At 51.0% G+C, this 14346-nt stretch overlaps 1 protein-coding gene across 2 annotated transcripts in view; it reads left to right on the forward strand.

Moving 5' to 3' along the window:
• RIMS4 (regulating synaptic membrane exocytosis 4) overlaps window positions 1-14346 on the forward strand; it is a 63994-nt gene that overhangs the window by 38052 nt on the left and 11596 nt on the right. Inside the window, exon 2 of one of the 2 annotated variants that reach the window (XM_023251211.2) lies at window positions 3111-3252. In XM_023251211.2, the coding sequence (XP_023106979.1) occupies window positions 3111-3252 (142 nt within the window). The remainder of the gene's footprint in view (window positions 1-3110; window positions 3253-14346) is intronic. The other variant, XM_023251212.2, reaches the window with a different exon arrangement.

Here is a 14346-nt window from a genome sequence, read left to right on the forward strand (position 1 = left end):
AGAGACACATTCTTTCAGCAAAGTGGGAGAAAGGTCATTTGTTGGGGTGATGGGGTTATGGGGTGGGAAGTGTGAAAGCATTGGCACAGTCCCTTTGGGGACCTTGACTGAGTCACCAAGGGATGGCCATCTAACCCATGAGGTTAGATGGACATTGTTGGTGTGGTTGGGTACCTGATTGGGGACTCCCATGGTGGAGATGGTGGCAGGTTGGAGGAAAATGCAAGATAGTTGGCATGAGCATATTTGGGGAGTGTTAGGTCTTTCTCTGCAGTCACGTGGCCATTTTTGTTTTGTACCTACTGTGTGCCAGGCTCTGTGGTAGGTGTTCAACTGCTCCACAGGGTTCAACTGCTACCTGACTCACCCAAGGTCTAGCAACTAGTGTGTGCAGAACAGAATTCTATGCCTGCTCCATCTGATTGCAAAACCAGCCTCACCGAGGCTCATACAGGGTACTGGATGGGAAATGCTTTGGTGCTACAGAATGCCACAGCACGTGAAGCACGCCTTTCCAAACTTCCTCCTTAGCCCCTGTGGGGACTGAGTTGTTGTGTCATGCTTTGGTTCTTCCTCTTCCAGGAGAAATGTGTCAGACCCTGGTGGGTGGGGGAACGAACCAGTGTGGTGCTCTAGAACAGGGCTCAGTGGGGAGGTGGAAAGCCCGGGCAGGTGTCTGTAGCCTGCCTGCAGGGTTCCGGGTTGTGGGTTTGTATCCCCAGTGTGAGGGAGTGGGGTTTGTCCCTGGACGTAAGTCTGCACTGTGTGTATGTGCGGTGGGGGACATCTCTCTGTGCTTGTGAGTGTGCATGTGTGTGTTTCTCGATCTTACTCTATCTAAGCACCTGCTATGCACAGAAACACAGAAATGGTTGGGTGGGATGCAGATACAGCTTAGGGAAAGAACCAGTTGTGGAATGAAGGGAAGCACAGAGACAGGGACACATGTGTTCAGAAATACCCAGGTGATACACACCCAGAAATGCACAGCGTCAGTTTCTCTGTGTGCTTTTGTGAGTGGGTTGCCATATACTTCTTATGGATGTACATCTGTGTGACTGGCACATACCCATTTAGTCTCAGAAACACAGAATGGTAGGTATATGGAGACTCATAGAAATACACAAATACAAACACTCAGACATACATTAACACACTGTCTTTGCACGTATATTCCTGTATTTGTGTTACTGTGTGTTGAGTGTGTGGACATCTGTGCGCCTGAATAATGCAGATACATGTGGGAGACAAACGTGGGCACACACTCTGAGAAACACACAGTGTGTGTGTGTGTGTGTGTGTGTGTGTGTGTGTGTGTATCTTTTAAAGTCAAGGAGGAAAGGAGAAGGGATGCCAGGAGGCAGCCACCAGGAGGCGTCCTGGCCTTGCTCTGTCTCCTGGCATGCAGACCCAAGTCCCCCTACCTCTTGCCAAGCAGAATGATGGGATTTGGGTGGCACTGCTTCACTGCAGTGGGTTGGTCAGCAGGCGCTGAGAAAGCCCCTGAGGTGTACGAACTCATCCCAGACTTTGTAGAGACATGGGGAAGATCCCCCTAAAGATCTATCCCCACCTCCAGCAAACCCACAGTGCCTACAGGGAGGCAGGAGTTGTAAAGCTTACCCTGATCACCAGGCTGTGGAGCATGGAACAAAGAGACTCTCCTGGGGTCAATTCCTGGCACTGTTGTTCCCCATCCCCCCCATCCACCTTTCTAAGTCTTGATGGGTGTGGACAAGTGGCTTAATCTCTGTGTCTAGTGTCCTTGATGCTAACATGAGAGAGCAGACCCATCTCCTCACGGGTGGTTGAGGAGGAAGACCACTCTCAAGGCACACATTTGTTCATCCAGCAGTTATTGAGCACCTACTGTGGCTGGATCCTCTTCTCAACCCCAGGGCTTCGACAGTCAACAAAGCAAAGCAAAGTACCGTGTCCTGATGGAGTTCACCCTCTGCGGGAAGGAAGCTGGTCAATAAATCAACAATATACAACATATCTGGGGTGGTGTTAGAAAGAAAGCCAAAGCAGGATGATAGGACAGAGAGGGGCAGGGGGTGTGAGGGGCCAGGAAATAGTCAAGGAAGGTCTTGGATAAGGTGATTGATTGCAGAGTGGAAGCAAAGGAGTGAGCTACTGGCAGAGGAGGAGATGTTTGAGGGGAGGGAGTAGCAAGGGCAGAGGGCCATTTGTCATAATAAGCCTGTTCTCCCATTTTACAGTTGAGGAAATTGATACACAGGGCAGATGAGTGATTTGCCCAGACTCTCACAGCCAGTGAGAAAGAGATCCAGGTTTGAAGCTGGACAGTCTGGTTTCAGAGCCAGTGGTCTAAATCAGTGTCCTCAATCAGGGGTGACTTGCCCCACGCCCAGGGGACATTTGGCAGTGTCTGGAGACATTTTTGGTTGCCACAACTGGACTGGAGGGTGCTACTAGCATCTAGTAGGTAGAGGCCAGGGATACTGATAGACCTTCTACAATGCACAGGAAGCCCCTGACAACACCACTGTATGCCATCTAAATTGCCAGTTGTACTGAGATGCAAAACCTGGCCCAAATCCATGCAAAGCACTCAACAGAGTATGGCATGTAGTAGGTGCTCAATAAATAGGAGCTGAAGGGGCACCTGGGTGATCAAGTGTCCTACTCTTGGTTATGGCTCAGGTCACGATCTCATGGTTCATGAAATTGAGCCGCGTGTCAAGCTCCATGCTAACAACTCGGAGCCTCCTTGGGATTCTCTCTCTACCGTCTTTCTCTCTGCCCTTCCCCTTGCAAAATAAATAAACTCTAAAAAAACAGTAGCTGAAGAGGAAGAGGAGAAATGATTTGTAGAAAGTTGCAGGGGAGAGATGGATTCAAGGAAGAAAAAGTACCTGTAAATGAATCCGTTAGTTAACGGGACTCATGTGACACTGCTTGTTGGGTGGGTATGAAGGGCATGGCTGCCCCAGGAAGGGGGGTACAGGTGGGGCAGGTGGTAGGAATTTGATGGTCTGGGGGTGGGGGCCGACACCAGCCACTGTAACACTAACCAGATGACTTGTCTCTCTGTCCCCTTCCCATCCTGTGTCTCTTTCCCCATCTCTCTTGGCCTCTCTGCCCAGAAGGGGACAGCCGGAGGCTGAAGGGGGCCATCCAGAGGAGCACGGAGACCGGCCTGGCAGTGGAGATGCCCAGCCGGACACTGCGCCAGGCCAGCCACGAGTCCATCGAGGACAGCATGAATAGCTACGGCTCCGAGGGCAAGTGAGTGTGGGGCCGGCCTGCTGCCAGCCCTCCTAGCTCTCGAGAGCCCTGTGGCGTGGGGCGGGCAGGGCTGAGCGACCCCGTCCGGGAGCCCTGGGTCAGCCTCAGGCTGGTCGGGGCATTGTCTCAGCACTCCTGGTAGTCCAGAAGGGGGGTGATAAACAAGGAGCCCCAGTGGTGGAGCAGCATGGAGCAGATTCCGGGGCCCAACTGCCCACTGGCTGCGTGATCCTGGGCAAGTCCCCTCTCTGCACCTCAGTTTCCTCATCTGTAAAATGGGGTGCTCGTACCAGCCTCAGAGGGGTGTTGTGAGGATTCAGCGGGTTAATATTTACAGAGAGCACAGGACGGTGTCGGCACACGAGTGCCACATGTGAGTGCTGGGAAATAAGGGGGTGGAGAGGGGTCTTATTATGAGTGTTACTGTGTCATCTTCACTTTCTTAGTTTCTTAAATCACAAGTGGTTTTTAAAAATACATATTACTGCTTGTTACGGAGTTTCACAAACATTGAGTCATAGAACATTGGGTATGACTCCCTCCTTGCCAGCACCTCTCTCCCCTGATGCATCAGAATCACTGGGCACTTGCTCCCCATACGGGTTGCAGGGGCCTGTGCCTGGAATCAGGGTCTCTGGGAGTGGAGCTCAGGAACTCCATTTTCTAAAGGCTCCCTGGGGGAGGACTAATCTTTCCCCAGGACGTTCTCCTGTCTGCAGCAATTATGGACCTCTTTGAGAATTTTGGGAAAGTTGTTGGCATGCACATGCCCCCTAACACACACACACACACACACACACACACACACACGTACATACACACACACACACACACACACACAGACCTACATCCTCTTTTCATACCTGTAAGGGGTTCCCAGATTCCCCTAAAGCCCATCTGTGGATCCCTAGCAATGAAACTTTGCTCCAGAGTGATGATCAGCGTACCCAGAGAGGTTCAGGAACCTGTTCTGGGCACACAGCACATTAACAGGTGTGGAACTCATGAGTCCTGACTCCCAGTGGGGACTCATTCCATGGCAACACATTGCTTTCTTGTCTTAGCCATCCTCAGCTGGGGAAGGGTAAAGTTGTGCCAACCAGTACAGCGGACACTAGGCACATGGCTATTTAAATGTAAATTAATTAAAATTGAATAAAGTGAAATAATCTCTTTTTCCATCACACGGGCCATATTTCAGGTGCACAGCAACACGTGTCCAGAGGCAACCGTTTGGGACCGTGCAGATATAGAGCCTCTCTGTCCTCAGAGACCATTCCACTGGACAGCACGGGCTAAGGGGCTTGTCCGAGGGCAGGGCAGGGGCTTGGCCACCACCTCCTGCTCTCCTCTCATTTCTGACACTGCCTCCCAGCTGGGGGTTCCTGCTGGCTGGAGGCCTTCCCACCCCCAGCCCCTCCTAAACTGGGCATCTCCGGCCTCTGTGAATGGCCTTGCCTTGGCAGATGCTGCCGTTCCACCCACCTCCTAGGGAGGCTTTCCGGAGGGCGAGGAGAGGAGGAGGACAGGCGGAAGGGAGGGGAAGAGGAGGAGGAGGAAGGGAACAAGTGTTTTCTTTAACCTGAGAAACTTGGCAAGGCAGCCAAACTTGGAGGAAGATATTCTAGGCATCTGGGTAGTAGTGGGTCTCTGCTGAGTTTCAGGGGGTCAGGTTTGGGTCCTAGTCCCTGGCTCTGCCACTGACCCCCAGGTGGCCTTGAGCTCATCTCTCAGCCTCTTATGCTTCAAGTCAAGACTCTGGAGTCAAACTGTCCTGGTTTGTGCTTCATTTCTCCTTCTTTTTTTTTTTTTTTTTTTAAATATTTATTTTTGGGAGAGCACAAGTGGGGGAGGGGCAGAGAGAGCGGGACAGAGGATCTGAAGCACCCTCTGCGCTGACAGGCTGATGGGTCACGAGCCTGATGTGGGGCTTGAACTTACGAACCACAAGATGGTGGCCTGAGCTGAAGTCGGATGCTCAGCCGACTGAGCCACCCGGGTGCCTCTCTCATTTCTGCTTCTTCATAGGTGTGTGACTTTGGTGAAGTTACTTTACTTCTTTGAGCCCAGTTTCTTCATCTATGGAAAGGGGACAATGATAGTGTAGACCACTAAAAGAGTTGTGGTATGGATTAAATGAATTAACACATGTGCAAGCGCTTAGAACAGCGACTGGTACGTAGCATGCACTATTAGTCTATTATTATTGTCTGTGATTATTGTTGTTGGTTGTTGATTCAGCCCCTGTTAATTGGGTATTTTGCTCCTTGTGGCCAGTTGCGTCCTAATGGATACAGGGAGCCACCCCCGATGCAATCATGTCTGTAAGTACTTAGCACAGAGCAAGTATGGGGTTGATGTTGGCTGTGATGGTTTTGATTATCAAAAAGTCTGGGGTGGATATCGTGAACCCAGTTGTGGAAGGACTAGGTGGGTTGGAGGATGCAGGTTCCGGCAGAGGGGAGACTCTTGCCCTCCAGAGAGGGTCTGAGTCTTGATGGAACCCGGCCAGGTTCTACCGCTCCACCTGACACCTGGGCCAGGAAGGGACCTAGAAAGAACAGGTGGGGGCATGGAGCTGTGGTCGGCCTCCTCCTTGTTCTGGAGGTATTTTAGGCGCTGGTGGGACCCAGATGCCAGGCTCTGAAATAGGAGGGGGTGTGACTGTCCTCCCCTTGGGCTCCTGCCAGCCCAGCTGAGGCTTACGAGGAGCCAGTGTGCTTGAGCTGCCCCCACGAGCCTGCGGCCCCTGGCACTGCTGGGTCCGTCTGCCCGTGCGCTGGATCACTGGGCGTGTGTATTTCTGCAAGTGGCCGCAGGGGGTTTTATTTTGGCAGTGATGATCGAGTACCTACAGTGTGCTAGGGCCGGGCACCTGGGACACCCTGGCCTGCACTGACCAAGCAGTTATCAGTGAAGTGAGAGCTGCAAAAGACCGGGCACAGAGAACTTGGAAAGCACTGCCTCCTAGCCAGGTCTCTGGGCTGGGGAAGGGGTGCATGTGGGTGGGGCCATTCTGTCAGCGAAGATCCTTGGGCTCCAGGTTGCACGATATTAGCTGACAGTGACATCAGCACTCGCTGTGCAAAGTGTGGCCCACAGTCCAGCTGCATCAGGGTCCCCTGGGAGTATGTTAGAAATGCAGCTTCTCAGGCTCCACCCCAGACCCACTGAGTCAGAATCTGAATTTTTACAAAATCTCCAGCTGGGTCGTGTGCACATGAAGCTTGAGAAGCCCTGGCTTAGTGGTAATAATGTTCTAGAGCTAACCCTTATGGAGCACTTGTTCTGGGCAGGCACCGGGCGAAGTGCTTTTACGTATAACAGCTCATTTAATCCTCACGACAACCTGATGATACTGAGACTGTTCATGTCCCCCATTTTACGGACGAGGAAAAGGAAGCCAAAAGGGTTAATTAACTTGCTCAAGGTCACTCAGCCAGTAAGTGGTTTTAAATGCCAGCCTTCAAATCTAAGCTTTGGAGTCTGCCCTTAACCTTTACACTTGACTCTTTCCCTTACTTAATGGTTGCATCTATCAAGATTTCTGGAGGTGGACGCTTCTAGGGTGGTTTGGTGGCTCAATGAATCCCTTCATCTTTTCCCTGCCTGGGTCTCAGCGTGTCGGACCAATCCTGGTGTATCTCCTGGGGAAGGGCTTTCCTTCCCTGGGCCCCGTTCTGCCTCAGTGAAAATTGGGAGTTCTCTGTGTCAAGGATGGAAGGGAACAGCTGTGGGTTTGGCAGAGTCAAGCTTCCCACCTTCCCCTCCAGCAGGCCCATCTCTCCCAGATAAAGGGCAGGGGCTCAAGCCCCCTGAGAAAGGGCCATGAGAATAGTGCCTCCCCAGACACCCCTGAATCCTGAGATACTCCCTGGTGACTGTCTGCTTTAGTTTGGGTTCCCCAGAACCAGGCCTGAGAAATGGATTTGAGTCCAAGTAGTTCAGTTGGGAGATGGTTCCAGAAAACCATGGCAGAGGAGCACGTGAGAGAAGCAAAGCAGGCATGCAGGAGCGTGTGCTTTCAGAAGCGAGCTGGGGTGCCTGGGCGGCTCAGTCGGTTAAGCACCAGACTTCAACTCAGGTCATGGTCTCACGGTTCGTGGGTTCGAGCCCTACATCAGGCTCCGTGCTGACAGCTCAGAGCCTGGAGCCTGCTTCAGATTCTGTGTCTCCCTCTCTCTCTGTTCCTCCCCTGCTCACGCTCTGTCTCTCGCTCTCAAAAATAAATAAACATTTAAAAAAATTAATTAAGAAGCGAGCTGCCACCACAGGCAACCAGAGCTTGGTCCTGAAGGGGACTCTGGCAGTCAGGGGGACCGTGCACCCCAAAGCTAACCCCGGGAGGAGCGGGTGAGGGGAGCTAAAGATTCATTCTTGACTCTGGTCACTTACTGTTTGGTGGCTGCTTTCAGTTAACTCTCCTGCCCTCCCTGCAGCAGAGGGAGCTTTTAGGGCCAGAGGAACACAGGTCCTGACTGTTAGAGGTTGGTGAGCACTGATGTGGCAAGGGTTGGAAGATGTGGGGGTCCGGGTAAACAGAGCCTGCTGTCTGAGCCCACAGCACTACCGCCTCCTGGCTGCCCAAACCAGAAGCCTGGGGTTCTCCCAGGCAGCTTTGCCGCTTGTGTTCCATATCCAACCCATCACTGGGCTCTTCCATTTTATTCCTAACTATCTTTGACTCATCCATTTCTCTCCCTCCCACCCCCCTGGCGAGGCCACTCATCACTCCTGTGGGGATGTATGCAAGACTCCCTTTTGGTCTAAACTCCATAGTCTGTCACTCAGCACTTACTTCCGCTGATCTCTGCCAGCCTCTTCCCGGCCTCACTGTGCCCCCTGCTCCAGAGCCCTGAACCTCTGTCTCCTCTCCAGGTCTCTGCTTCCTCTACCTGCACTGCCTTTCCTACCTCTATTCCCCCTCCACCCTCTGACTCATTCCTCCTCCAGATCGCAGCTAAGAACTGGCGCATACGCTTCATCTCCGGTGCCAGCTTCGGTTAATTGATAGTGGCTCCCTGGAATGCTGTGTGGAGAACGATTCCGGAGCCCGTTCTAGCCTCGGCAGGAATGCTGAGGTCGATTAGCAATGTCTGCCCCGGGTGTGGGCAGGGGAGGCGGAACATCGAGGTCTGCCATGCCTCTGGCTGTCTCAGCGGCTTCCACAGCCTGATCTCCCCCACCACAGCACCCTCCACTCTGTCATAATTGTCACACGTGTGTCTGTCTATCTGAGTTCAGTGCCTGCCCAGCATTGCCCTACAGGTGATATTTAGCGCATTTTGGTAGATAGCGGATAGGTACTGCGGGCAGAAGCACACCCACATTTCACTCCTTCCTGCACCTCCCCAGCCTCCATCACTCAGAATCGGGGGCCCGGCATCCTCTCTGGGGCCCGGAAGCTCTCAAAGCTGGCTCCCAGAGCCCCTCCTGCTCCTTCCCTGTGTCCCGCATTGTTCTAAGGCGTCTGGGTCATCAACATCCAGCTCCCTGGGTGTCTGGATCACTGTGTCCAGGGCCCTGGAAAGCAGACTGTGAGCTGATGGCATGGCCACTGCACCTGGGCTCAGGGTCACATTTTGCCAAGGCTGTTTCCCTAGTCACCAAAGGCCCAGGAGACCTGGTGGGTGGTTGGAACCCCCTTTCTCTTCCCCACTTCTGCTATTTAACAGAGTCATTGTGCCTGAATGACAAACCAGCACTGGATATGGCTGTGGGCTAGGAGACAGGGGGACATGTTTTGTTCTGCTTTATAAGCACTAGTATTTATGGAACATTTGACTGGGCCAGATTTGGTTCTGGGTGTATGTCATTTGGTACTTACAACAGCACTGAGGGGTATCCTATGATTTTTTCCTGCTTCACCAAAAAGGAAACCCAGGCTTTCTGAGAGGTGAAGAATGTGTCTCTACAGCTAGTGGATGGGGGGGGGGCGGGGGTTTCCAGGATTCAAATGCAGGCCTGCTTGACCCCAGGGCTTGCAGTGCAAGCCCCTGTGCTCTGCTCTGGTCAAGGTGAAGGTTTCCTCAGGGCACACAGAGGTAGCACAGCAGAGCAGTTAAGAAGATGCACTCTGCAGTCAGACTGCCACTTCCTAGCAGAGTGATCTTGGTTGGGTTATGTAACATTTCTGTGCCTTGGTTTCCCCTTCGGTTATCTACTTGATACGTGAATCAAATCCCTGGCTTCATGCCTGTGAGCTGCACTCATGTGCTTGGGGGCAGGTTTGGAAATGTCTTGAATACTTGAGAAGCCAGAGTGGGGATTGCGGATTCTGTGTGTCCTTGCATACAGTCAATTCTGCTGCAACGCTTGTTTTGAAAACATGAATTTGTTCCAACACAGTTGAAGTATTAGGGAATAATTTGAGTGCAGTACAGATTTCGCCTTTGCTCAGGTGCGTTTCATCCATGGGACACACTAGGGGAACGCAGAAAACCGCCCCTACACGGGAATACATAAGACACACGGCCAGCAGCTCCCTGCTTCCCACAGCTCCTGGCTGGTGTTCTGTCCACACCCGGCGTCCCACTTCAGAAAGCCCTGCTCCGCCAGGCACGGTAATTCACCGGCTGCCATCCCTCTGACACTCGTTTCCACAAGCAGACTTTAGGTTATCTCCTAGGTACAGCGCTGTATTTGTTTTGGCATTTATGCATTTCTTAACCTTTTAATGTGTATAAAGACTGTGCTACCACTTTCACCATGTTCCTGTCTTTTTTTTTTTTCTTTTTGTGGATGTGATACTGATGTAGTATTTGGGTGTTGTGCCCTTAATTAACCCTGTTTTCCCCATAAGCTGATTTTTTATTGAAGCATTTTGCACTGCAGAGTGATTTTCAGGAATGTATATTCTGTGTTACAGCAGAACTGGCTGTAGTGTAGGCTCACCAGTCTGTGGGAGGGTAGATGGATGGGTGGAAACAGGGGGGCAGACAGTGAATGGAAGAGAACCCATAAACTACTAAGACCTTTCAGAAGCACATAACCCATAATCACCAGGAGGGCTGTGCAGCCCTTTTAATTTCGGATGCAACTGAGACAGGTGATCCATCTGGAAAAGAGAAGAGTCACTCCCCAAATAACCCAATTACTCCTTGAACTGTCAAGAGCACAGAAAATCCAGGGTCCAAACTGAGCTCAAAGGTTAATAATAAAAGACAAATGGGTTGCAGCTCCCCAAACAAAACTAATGAGAGTTGAAATGCAGGCAATCTTATTTCACCATTAACACAAAAATAAAAGCCCAGTGGAACACGGATTGTAATCCTGTTTCAGGCCTGTGCCTGCACCCGCGTGGCTCACATGTGTCCCCAGGAGAAACCAGCTACTGCAGCCCTCCCCCCATCCCCCACTACCCCCTAGTTGGCCTGGGCTTGGTCTCAGGCATCCAGATGCTACACTTCCAGACAGGCTGGGACTCAGAAGTGCCATGAAATGCCATGGAGAGGGAGAAGAGGCTCTCCCAGGCCAGGCGGCAGGGACCAGATTTTATTCACTCAGCACATACTGTGTTGTCAGGTCCTGTACTGAGCACCTTGCTTGTGTTACCTCACTGACTCTCCCCAGCAACTCAGTAAGGCGATTATAGTTGATCTGCATTTCATAGATGAGGAAATAGCAGCTCGGAGAAGTTACAAAACTCACCCCAGGTTGCACAGCACTGGAATCCAAGGTCTGTATTATGCCCAAGTCCAGTCTTAGCCACCATACTTTCCAAGTTTTAGACCAGCTGAAAGGTTTGGCAGTGAACATTTACTGAGTTCCTACTGCATACAGGCATGGTCTAAGTAGTAGCATGTGTATGATATTTAACTCAGCAGACTCTTTCCCACCCCCTTGAGAGTGGCTCCTATGAGCAGAGATTTTTGAAGCATTTAAAATGGGTACAGCACAGGCACCTGCCAAAGGAATGGCCGCACACTGTCCAAGAGGTAGGTAGGTGTGGTCCTGAGTGCAGATGAGAAGATTCAAGCACAGAGACACCAGCCGCTTGCCAGAGATCACACAGCAGGCAGGTGACCAGTGAGTAGAACCAGCTCTGAACTTTGTGTCCCCTGCCTTTTATCCTCTTCCAGGGAAGAACCCGAGGTGGAGTGGGGTCCCTGATACAGTTGGTCCTCAGGCCAGCAGGGACCCATCACCACTTGCTTCTTCCGTCCTCCAGCCCCATGGAGGATGTGATAACCCATTCAGGGTTTCTGGGGCGTGTGCCTGGTTCCTTGGCAGCTGGCGAGGCACCCTGGGATGGGAAATCAGGCAGCCGCCCAGATATTATAAACAATTACTGCTAATTACCAGGCCTGCCAGTTCCCCATTGTCTGTTCACAATCCCATCAGGAACCGAGGAGCAGACGATGATGATGTTGGAGGGAACTTTCAATTTCAGGCTGCAGAAGCCTCCCTCTGCCTGGGAGGCTGGGCCCTACGGTGACTTGGAACCCAAGAGGCACCGCTGTTTCTTGGGCTTTTGGAGCCCAGACGCTCCTTACAGAATGGAGCCTGGACCCCACAGATGGCCAGGAGCATGGGTTGGAAAAGAGGGCTGTGGAGGAAGGCCCATGTCCTCAGTTGTGAGGAAGTCTGGGTCTTAGCTTTGGTGCAGTTAATTAAGGATCTTTGCAGGAATAATAGGTACACATTTCTATCCCTAGATATTTAAGTTTCTCCCATACTTTCTCCATGAGGCTGTTGCATAATTGCTGAGATAATAGATTCAGAAGCCGGACTGCTTGGATTCAGTACTCCTCTGCCTCTGTTTTGGTTTGGCCCTCTCTTGGGTACAGCAGGAACATATGCTTCTCTCCGGCATGGAGGGACACACACAGCCTCAGACACAGGTTCACTCGACAAGACACCAGGCAGCCATTTCTGCAAAGCGTCATGTTCGTTTCTCAGCTCCACCCAGTAGGAAGAATAGGCACAAGGCCCCTCTGCTTTCAGATTCTCCAGGCCTGTGTGGGGTTTTTTGTCATCGCTCAGCACCACCAGCCCAGCCCAGGGACCCAGATCTTACCCGCGGACCCTCTTGTCCTCCCTGACTCCCTCTGCTCTCTCAGGCTGGGGAGTTGTTTTTTGTTTATTGGGGGTGGTGGTGCAGGACCGCGTGGTTTGCGCGCATCCTTCTGTTTCTTCTTGGATTTGAAACTCAACAGCCAAGAATATGCTTATTGTCTGCCTTCTACTGGGTCATCACTTGTCTGAGGCTCCTGCCTGAATGGAAGAAGGTGGAGGGATGGTAGGAAATCACGAAAAGGAAAAACACTCAGGCTACAATGTCAAATTATTATCCTGCCATCAACCCTGCCAATAGCTTAAGTAAAAACAGAAGGTACTGTCATGCCACTCAGGTGTCTCACATGGTCGAGGGCAGAGCTTGGGCAGCCTGGATTGGGGGGCTAGTTTGGGGCTCCTGGTGAGGGCTACGCACAGGACTCAGTTCTCAGGACTTTCAGTCTCTGGGCTTCTCTGTCTTGTTTCCCAGAGGGAGTTTTTGTTTGACTGAGCTTGGGTCAGATGTCTAAGCCGTGGATCCATCAGCTTTGGCCAGGGGTCAAGGTCACTGTATTTGTTTAAGCAGTGCCGGTTGCCATAACCAGACTCTTTAATCAATGACTTCATGCAAACGTTCGTTTCTTGTTCATGCAAATTTCAATGCTGGTGTTTCTGGTCGTTGGGCCCAGGCTCCCTTTTTCTTAGGGCTTCTGATGTGGGGGGGAGGGGAGAGAGAGAAAATCATATGTGTGTTTTTTTTTTTTTTTCTAATTGTGGTTAAAATACACATGATGCCAATTTACCATCATAACAGTTGGGGGTTTTTCTGAAGTATAATTGACACAATGTTACATTAGTTCAGGTGTGCAACATGGTGATACATCGGTACCATCTGTCCCCATACAGCAGTGCTGTTACGGTATCACTGACTGAAGGCCCTATGCTGTGCCTTTCATCCCGGTGACTTACTCACTCCACAGCTGGAAGCCTGGGGCTCCCCCTCCCCTTCATCCCTCACTGAGAAACAGATTTCAAGTGTGTGGGTCAGTGGCGTTAAGTACAGTCACACTGCTGTGCACCCATCACTGCCATCCACCCCCAGAACTCTACATCTTGTTAAAGTGAACTCTGACCCATAAAACATTAACTCTTCATTCTCCCCTCCCCCCCAGCCCCTGGCGACCATCGTTCTGTCTCTGAATTTGCCCTAATACCTCTTGTATTGGAATCACATAGTGCTTATCCTTTTGTGACTGGCTGATTTCATTCGGTGTAACATCTTCAAGGTTCAGCCTTGTTGTAGAATGTGTCATAGCTTCTTTCCTTGTTCGGGTGGAATAATATTCCATTGTATGTACAGACCGTTCCTCCATCGATGGACACCTTCGGAGTGTTGCAAACGATGCTTCTATGAACATGGGTGTACAAATGTGTCTCAGAAGCCCTGCTTTCACTTTTTTTGGCATATGCCCAGAAGTGGAATTGTTGGATCATATGGTAATTCTATTTTTAATTTTTTTGAGGAACTGCCATCCTGTTTTACATAGCGGCTGTACCATTTTACATTCCCACCAACAGTGCAACGGGTTCCAATTTCTCCACATCCTTGCCAACACTTGTTATTTTGTTTTCTTAATTTTATTTTGTTTTTGATAGTAGCCATTTTAATGGGTGTGAGATGGTGTCCTGTGAGCCCTGACAGTTTCTTGTTTTTGTTTTTGTTTTATTTTTGTCGTGCAGGAGTCTGACTTATGCTTTGATTGCTAAGGCGTTCATTTTAAAGAGGCAAACAAATTGCCAGCCACACAAAGAGCCAGGCCAGCTCCCCCTCCCCCGAAACTGAGGTTCTTTTGTTTTAGAGATTTGGGTTGATTTATAGATCTTGGTTGATTTCAGTAACTATTTGGGCTACTTGTCTGTTCTCTTCCCATTCTTTAAATGCCCACTCTTGTGTTTTAAATTCACCAATAAAGAGCATGCCCTGAGACCCTAGGCCCCCACCCTTGAACTCAATAAAGGCAGAACCCCTGGTCTGTGCACTGTCTCGTGCCCCTCTTCCCATGATCTTGCTGTGTAGACCCCATGTGTGCTGTGTGG

Source organism: Felis catus, chromosome A3 (genome assembly GCF_018350175.1).
Source record: "Felis catus isolate Fca126 chromosome A3, F.catus_Fca126_mat1.0, whole genome shotgun sequence".
NCBI classification, from domain to species: Eukaryota; Metazoa; Chordata; class Mammalia; order Carnivora; family Felidae; genus Felis; species Felis catus.